The sequence below is a fragment of the Aureococcus anophagefferens genome, assembly GCF_000186865.1.
Source record: "Aureococcus anophagefferens unplaced genomic scaffold AURANscaffold_21, whole genome shotgun sequence".
In the NCBI taxonomy this organism is placed as follows: Eukaryota; class Pelagophyceae; order Pelagomonadales; family Pelagomonadaceae; genus Aureococcus; species Aureococcus anophagefferens.
Window position 1 is genome coordinate 655197 of NW_008705581.1, and position 8365 is coordinate 663561.

General features: G+C 71.2%; 1 protein-coding gene across 1 annotated transcript; it reads right to left on the reverse strand.

The window, feature by feature from the left end:
- Positions 1 to 4095: 4095 nt before the first annotated feature.
- On the reverse strand, positions 4096 to 5026 carry AURANDRAFT_60256 (hypothetical protein; the record flags this gene model as incomplete). The annotated part of the gene is made up of 1 exon (XM_009041476.1): positions 4096 to 5026. A coding segment is annotated over one exon (916 nt), but the record flags the coding sequence as incomplete, so codon positions are not given.
- Between the last annotated feature and the right edge of the window lie 3339 nt (positions 5027 to 8365).

Sequence of the window (8365 nt, forward strand, 5' to 3'; positions counted from 1 at the left end):
GCGCGGCCCGCGCACTGCGTCCGTTTGTGCCTGAGCCACAACCTCATCGGCACGACGGCGGCCTGCGACATCTTCACGGCGCTGCGGAACCCCGTGGCGCGCGACATCGACCTGTCGTTCTGCGGCATCGGCCCCGCGGCGGGCGAGGAGGTCGCGCGGTGCCTGCGACGGAGCACGGTGCAGTGGAGCCGTTTAGATCTGGAGGGCAACGATCTGGGCAAGGACGGCGTCAACCCCATCATGTGGGCGCTGCGCCTCAACTGCACGCTGACGGAGCTGCTGCTGAGCAACAACGGCATCGGCGGCGACTTTGGCACGGACCGCGACCGCCGGGGCCACTACGGCAACTCGCTTCAAGGCGCCGTCGAGTACAACTTCACGCTGAAGCGGTTGGACCTCGCGCACAACGACATCTCCCACGAGTGCGCGACGGGCCTGGCCTACGCCATGGTCGAGAACCCGTCGCTCGTGGCGCTCAACTTCGAGAAGAACCATCTCGACGCGACGGCCGCGGAGGCGCTGAGCGACCGGCTCCGGCGCGACGCGCAGATCCGTTATTTGAATTTACGGAGAAACGATGTGTCCTGGCAGGGCGCGATCCGGCTGGCGAACGCGCTGGAGACGAACTTGGGAATTTTACACCTGGACCTCGGCTTCAACGGCGTCGGCTCGTGCGGGCCAGGGCAGCACAAGGGTGCGAAATTCCCAACTTCAAAGGCTCATATCTCGGCCGTTTTCCACTCGTTTCGGCTGATTTTTGGACGAGCGATCATCTCTCGGAACGGTCTCGAAGCGTGGATGCTTTTTCCGGAACGCGCGCGCGCGGAACACTCACGTTGAAGCGACGTTGAATCACTCTTGTGCTGCCCAGGTGCGGGCCCATCGCGGGCCGCGCGTTGGCGGACATGATCTGCAAGAACGCCATCCTGCGGCATTTAGATCTGGAGGGCAACGACATCGGGCCCGACGCCGGCGCGGCCATCGCCGCGGCGCTCATGCGGAACAACACGCTCCAGTTCATCAACATGATCAACAACCATTTGGAGAACGAGACGGGCGAGGCCTTCCTCAAGGCGCTCCGCGTCAACTCGGGCATCATGGAGTGCCACTTCTCCGTCGAGGAGATCGGCGAGGACCGCCACGGCGACATCCGGGCGCTCATGAAGAAGCGCGCGTCCCTCGACGACAACGCGAACCCGGACATCCCATGCGGCGGCGCGAACCCGACGATCCCGGGCGAGCACCTCCGCGAGGAGCTGCCCATGCGACCGCCGTCCTCCTAAGTGCCCTGTGCTGTGGCCTCGGCGCGAGGAGGAGTCGCCGGTCGCGGACGCCGCTAGTCGCTTACGACGGCGCAGGGCGCGTACGCCGCGGCCTGCCGGTGGGCGGCGGGCGCGGCCTCGGGCCGCCGGGGCGCGGCGACCTCGCGCCGCCGGGGCTCGACGACGACGGCTGCGGGCGTCCGTCCGAGGAACGAGCCCGCGAGCTCGACGTCGCTGCCCTTGACAATGTACGCGCGTTGCTTCTTCGGCGACGGCGGCGGCGCGGCCACGGTCGGCGCCAGGAAGTTCAGATCGAGCAGCGGCGCCGTGCGGCTCGCGGCGCGCGCGCAGGGCTGCCACTCGCGCTGGGCGAGGCGGGCGCCGTTCGCGTTCGCTAGCAGCACGGCAGCCCGCATCTCTTGGTCACGGTCTCTCATAGGGAGCAGCCCGGTGGCCATCGCTGGTTTTCTGCGCGGGGGCGTCTCGATGCCTCGACAGAGGGACTGTGAACGTCGGCGCCGAGACGAATGCGCAATGCTCGTGCCAGAGGAGGAATCCTCGAAAAATGCTCCCCCTTGTTGGGCGGTGACAAGGCGCGCGCGCTGGTAAGGAGGTAAGCTGCCCACAGCAACATGGGTAAAACCAAGATCCACTTGCAGTGGGAATGCTGCGCATATCAAAGAGCGGCTTGGTAAAACGCCCAGCCTCGGAGACGACGACGTCGAGTCGCGCTCCTCGGCGCGCCCGCGTCGCGCCGGCGCGCCCGTGATCGCATAGCCGCGCCGCCGCGCGCCGCCCGCCGCAGCAGACGCGCGCCTCGCGTCGCGCCGGCCCGCGCCGAGCACACGCCGAAACACCGGGCAGCCCACCTCTGAAACCATGCGCGAGCGGCCGACGAACATGTTCCGGTCGACGTGGACGTCGCCGGAGACCTGCGCGGAACGTTCCAGCATCATCCAGCGCGCGGACATGGACCGGCGCATGATGCTCCACGCGCAGCGCCTCGCGTCCATGCGGAGCACGGTCGACACGTCGCCGCCGGACTGCCTGTCGAGCGGGCTGCGGCGCAACGTGAAGCAGGAGCTGCTCCAGCAGGAGCGCCACGACGAGATCATGCGGGACAACCGCACGCTCATCGAGCACCTGGGCCAGATCGGCGCGCGCGAGAACGGCCACCGCCGCGACGCGAGCTTCCGCTACCCCGTGTCGCACAGCGCGGTCGTCCGGAAGCGCGCGGCGAAGCGCATCCACGCCGAGAATTTAGCGCTGATCCAGCGCATGGTCGCGACGAAGTCGTCCTACGTCAAGGAGGATCTCGCGCCGAAGCTGCCCCTCCACGGCGGCCACGCGGACCTGTGGCGCACGTCGCGCATGACGCTCCGGTCGTCCGCGGCGCCGCCGTCGTCCGCGCGGTCCGCGCGGTCCGCCGGCGCGTCGCCGCGGGTCCGGCGCGCCGGCGCCAAAAGCCCCTCGGAGGCGTCGCCGCCGGGCGAGCGGCCCCGCGCCGCGTCCGCGGGCCCGCGCGCGCGGTTCTCCGCGCTCGACGCGGGCGGCTCGCTCGTCACCGACTCCATCGCGACGCCGTCCGTGCTCACGTCCGCGACGCCGCGGCCCCCGGCGCGGCCCCGGAGCTCGCCCGCCGGGGGCGGGTCGCTCTACGCCGAGTCCGGCGGCGACGCGTCCGCGGCGGGCGGCTCGTCCGCGGGCCGCGCGCGGTCCGCGACGTCGCGGCCCCGGAAGCCGCGCATCCTCGCCGTCGAGGGCCTGGCGAAGACGCTGGGCTCCGAGCTCGCCGAGAAGCCCATCCTGCTCCACCGCATCGGCCTCAAGTACGAGGGCGAGTACGCGCTGGCGTCCGTGCTGCGCGCGGCGCGGAACGCGCAGCTCCTCATCGTCACCTTCTACTTCCCCGAGAAGATCACGACCTACACGACGGCCCTGTCCGTCGACGCCGCGGCGGCCTGGCTGAAGATCGACGCCAAGGTGCTCCGCGCGACGGAGCTCCGCCTGTCCGCGCGCGTCTCGCGCGAGCAGGCCGAGGACACGCGCCGGTCCGACGCGTCGCGCGCGGCCAAGTACTGGGAGCAGCTCGTCTACTGCTTCAAGCTCGAGGCCAGGGCCGACGCGGCGCCCGAGGACGGCGGCGCGCCCGCGCTGGACCTCGCGCTCTGCCTCCCGCCGAAGCCCCTCGGCCGCCGCGGCTCCCTACTCGCGGAGCCCGCGCGGGCGCGGCTCAAGGAGCGGGCCCTGGAGACGCCGCCGGCGCCGGCGCCGGAGCTGAAGCTCGCGGAGAAGCGGCGCATGTCGGCCCAGGTCGCTGCGTCGGCGATCAGATCCGCGGAGCTCGCGCGCCTCGCGGCAGAGAGGCCGCCCAAGGAGGCCGCGGCGCCCGACGCGCCCCCGCCGGAGGCCGACGCGCCGCCCGCGGAGACGGCGCCGGCGGAGACGCAGGCGCCGCCCGCGGAGACGGCGCCGGCGGAGCCGGAGGCGCCGCCCGCGGAGACGGCGCCGGCGGAGCCGGAGGCGCCGCCCGCGGAGACGGCGCCGGCGGAGACTCCGTCGCCGCCCGCGGACGCGGACGCGGGCGACGCGGACCTCGACGCGGCCGCGGCCACGCTGCAAGCGCGCATGCGCGGCCGCCAGCAGCGCGCCGAGGCCCCGGAGGAGACGCAGGTGCCGATGAAATCGAAACACCACACGCGCGCCGAGTACGACGATTCCGAGGAGGAGGGGATCCCGCACTCGCCGGAGCCCGTCGCGCGGACGCGGGAGACCCTCGAGCCGGCGCCGGAGCCGGCGCCGCCCGCGCCCTAGGAGCCCCCGAGCACCGACTACGAGACGTAAGCGGTTACGGCACGCGGACGACGACCTTGCCCGTCGTCTTGCCCGACTGGAGGTGCTTCAGCGCCCCGGGAAGGTCGTCGAAGTGGAAGGCGGCGCCGTCGAGGCACGGCGGCCGGCCGCCGGCGCAGTCGAGGAGCTCCGCGAGGGCCGCCTCGAGCACGTCCTCGCGCTCCGTGAGCCAGATCAGGTTGAAGCCGAAGACCGCGCGGTTCGTGCTCGTGAGCTCGCCCGGGTCGACCATGGGCCGCCGGAGGTAGCTCGGCACGAGCGAGAGCCACTTGAGCGGGCCGCCGGCCGCGGCGCCGTAGCTGTGCGTCGCCCCGAAGTGGACGAGGCGGCCCATGGGCGCGAGGCGGTCGAGCGCCTCGGAGAACCAGGGCCCGCCGAGCGATTCCAACACGACGTCGAAGCGGGGCACGTGGCGCAGGTGGTCCCGGTACGCGCGGTCCGGCCGCGCCGGCCGCACGAGGACCTTGAAGCGGCCGTCGGCGACCTCCGCCGGGAACCGCGCGTGGATCGCGTCCTTCTTCGCGTCGCTCGAGACGACGCCGACGGCGTCGCAGCCGAGCGCGGCGCAGATCTCGAGCGAGAGCATGCCCACGCCGCCCGCCGCGCTGTGCACGAGGACGCGCGAGCCCGCCGTCGCGGCGCCGAGCTTCGCGAGGCCGTAGTAGGCCGTGAGGCCCTGGACGAGCAGCGCGGCGGCCTCCGCGTCCGTCCAGCCCGCGGGCGTCGGCCGCAGCAGTTTTCCGCGCTGCGTGACGGAGTCGGCGAAGGCGCCGAAGCGCGTGAAGCCGAAGACGCGGTCGCCGACGGCGTAGCCGCAAGCGGCGCCGGCCTCCTCGACGGTGCCCGCGAACTCGAGGCCCGCGACGGAGAGCGGCGGCTGCTCGCTGAACGCCGCGTAGAGGCCGAGGACGCTGAAGACGTCGGCGAAGTTGAGGCCGATGGCGCCGACGCGCACGCGCGCGCAGTCCGGCGCGAGCGCCTCCGCGATCTGGATCTCCTCGAGCTCCAAATTGTCGATGCTGCCGAGCTGGCGGCTCCGCCAGACGCGGCGCGTCTGCCGCAGGGCGCCGCACCAGACGACGACGGCGCTCGCGAGGAGGAGGGTCCGCATGGCTGCCGGACGGCGCGCGTTCTTGCAGGCGATGCTTGCCGCTGCCGCTGGACGGCGCGCGCCGCGGAGATCTTCTCCTTTTGCAGGCGCTGCTTGCTGGACGGCGCGCGACGCCGCCGGTGGATCTTCTCCACTCGACAGAGATCGAGCTCCACGGCATCATCGGAGATTGTTGCCGTCAACACGTTGTAATTGCCGCCCGAGCCCGCAGCCCGCTGGGCAGCGCCGGCACGCCCGCGGCGCCCCCGCGGCGCCGCGCTTTTCGCGGACCATGGTCGTCCTCGGGCGCAAGGAGGAGGAGATCCTGGACAGCGCCTTCCTGAAGCGCATGGAGATCTCGAACCCAACGGACTGGAGCCGCTACGCCGACGACCCCGACGGCATCATGAACCAGCGGAAGATCACGCGCGAGGAGCGGCGGCGCCAGTTCCAGGTGTCGCTCGCCGTCGGCGACCCGCGGCGCACGGCGCCGCGCCTCTTCCGGCCCCTCTTCGAGGAGAAAAAGGCCGCGGACATCGAGATCGACAGCTACGCGGACGGCGCGCGGATCCGGTTCCTCCGGGCGACGGGCGGCCGCTTCTGGGACCGGCTCTACCTCGCGCTGCTCGGCTGGTTCTTGGTGCTGTTCCCGGCGGTCATGGAGAACGACTTCGACCTGGGCTGCCGCGCGCGGTCGCCCGGCGACCCGTCGCACCTCGCGGACCGGTCCGGCGGCGCGTGCACGGTGCTCTGGCCGCCGCTCGTGCTCATGACGCTCGCCGTGGCGCCGCCGGCGCTCGGGGCGCTCTTCATGCGCGTCTTCGCCTTCGACTTCCTCAAGAAGCAGCGCGGCGAGCGGCGCCACTGGTCCTTCTTCTTCGTACTGGCGCTCAAGGCCGCCGCGCAGCCCGCGACCGTGCCCGAGGAGTTCGTCGACTCGTTCCTCTACGCGACGGAGTACGCCAAGGCCTGCCTCCGGAAGCGCCTGGGGAAGAAGTTCGGCAAGGTCGCGCCCGCGGACGACGACGACGACGACGACGAGCCGAGCGACGACGAGGAAGACGTCGCCGAGGGCCCCGCGCCCGCGCCCGGCGGCGCGCCGTCGCCCAAGAAGGGCTTCCTCGCCGCGGCGCGCCTCATGGCCGCGGGCGCCAAGAGCAAGCGCAACGTGAAGAAGAAGCGCAAGGCCGTCGAGGAGGGCCCCGCGGAGGCCCTGGGCAAGCGCGCGAAGATCAAGGCGGCCGCGGCCGCCGCCGCGGGCCTGAAGGGAGACACGCAGGAGGACAGGGAGATCACGCAGAAGCGGGCCATGGACGCGACGAGCGCGCTCCACAAGCTCCACCACGAGGACGAGGCGCGCAAGGTCGTCTGGCGCTGCGTGTCGTGCGGCCGCGACAACCGCGAGCCCCTCTCGACGAAGCACCCGGAGTCCGTGGAGATGCTCGTGCACCGCATCCAGCGCAAGTCCGGCGGCGACGACCGCATCTGCGCGTCCTTCAAGACGGAGCGCTACGTGCCCACGTGCTCTACCTGCGGCACGCCGATGAACTACAAGATCCGGCCCTCGAACGCGCACGCGTTCCACGACCCGTCCGGCGACGCCATCCACGCCTTCACGCTGCTCAACGCCGAGCGCGCGGCCCAGGACAAGCGCATCGAGGAGGAGAAGAAGCGCGAGAAGGACCGGCAGCGGCGCGCGGCGAAGAAGAAGAAGGGGGGCGCGGCGGACCACGAGCCGTCCGCGGGCGCCAAGGCCGTGACCAAGGCCATCGGCGCCATCAAGATGGGCGCGGCGCGCAAGGAGCGCGTCGACTGGCAGCACCAGAAGGTCCAGTTCGACGCGCTGACGGGTTTGCGGCTCGACGACGCGTCCGTCGAGGAGGAGAAGGCGGAGCCCCTCGCGAAGCGGCTCCAGCGCGGCGCGCTGGTCATCGTGACGGACCCGGGCGCGGACGCCCTGGGCGGGCCGCGGCGCGACTCGCCGACGCGGACGCCCGGCGGGTCCCGGAAGCCGGGCACGCCGGGGACGCCGAAGACGCCGGGCACGCCGGGCACGCCCGGGTCGCTGGGCAGCGACCGCGACACGGTCGACGCCGCGGCCTACATCCGCGAGATGATGGCCGCGGAGGAGGCGGCGAAGAAGAAGAAGAATTTGGCGAACTGCTTCCGGAAGGTCAAAGAGGCCTACGTCAAAGTCCGCAAGTTCCTCCGGCGCAAGGACATGCACTACGGCGACGACAAGATGCTTTTTAATGATTGGTCCTTCGCGAAGAAGGTGAAGCAGTTCAAGCCCCAGCCGGACCGGCGCGCGCTCCGGCACCTCGAGCACTACGACGTCGGCGCCGAGGTCGAGTCCTTCGAGCACATGCCGACGTGGTACCCCGCCGTCGTCGTCAAGTACAACGCCAACGGGTCCTATGTTTTGCGCTTCGACAACGGCGAGGTCGCCGACGCCGTGGACCCCGCGCACATCCGGTTCCGCGTCGCGCCGCCGATCTCCGGGCTCCAGCAGTTCGTCTGCGCGTCGCTGCTCGTCGTCTTCGCCGTGTGGCCCGCGTGGATTGCGCTCTACCTCGCGGAGCGGGGCTTCCGGGCCTCGGGGCCGGGCGTGCTCGTCGTGCCGTTGCTATTGTTCGCGCTGCTCATGATGGTCGCGATCAGGGCAGCAAAAGAGAGCGAAATTCCCAACTTCAAAGGCTCATATCTCGGTCGTTTTCCACTCGTTTCGGCTGACCTTTGGACGAGCGATCGTCTCTCGGAACGGTCTCGAAGCGTGGATGCTTTTTCCGGAACGCGCGCGGCACACTCACGTTGAAGCGACGTTGAATCACCCTTGTGCTGCCCAGGTCGCGATCGCGCTGCAGATGTTTTTGTTATTTTTGCGGGGCGGCCAGGAGGCGGGCTGCAACCTCTTCTGCAAGATCTCGTCGTTCTACATGCTGGCGCCGTTCTTATTGTTCGTCTTCGTCTGCGTCTGCCTCGCGGGCGACGAGGGCTTCGGCGCGCTCATCCCCTTGGCGCTGTTCCTCGGCGCGCTGGTCACGGTCGCGGCGACGGTGAAGCCCCTCTACCGCTACCTCTTCACGGCGGCGACGATGCCCCTGCTCCTCTTCGCGGCGCTGCTGGCGGAGTGGTCGACGCAGGACGGCCGCGGCTACCT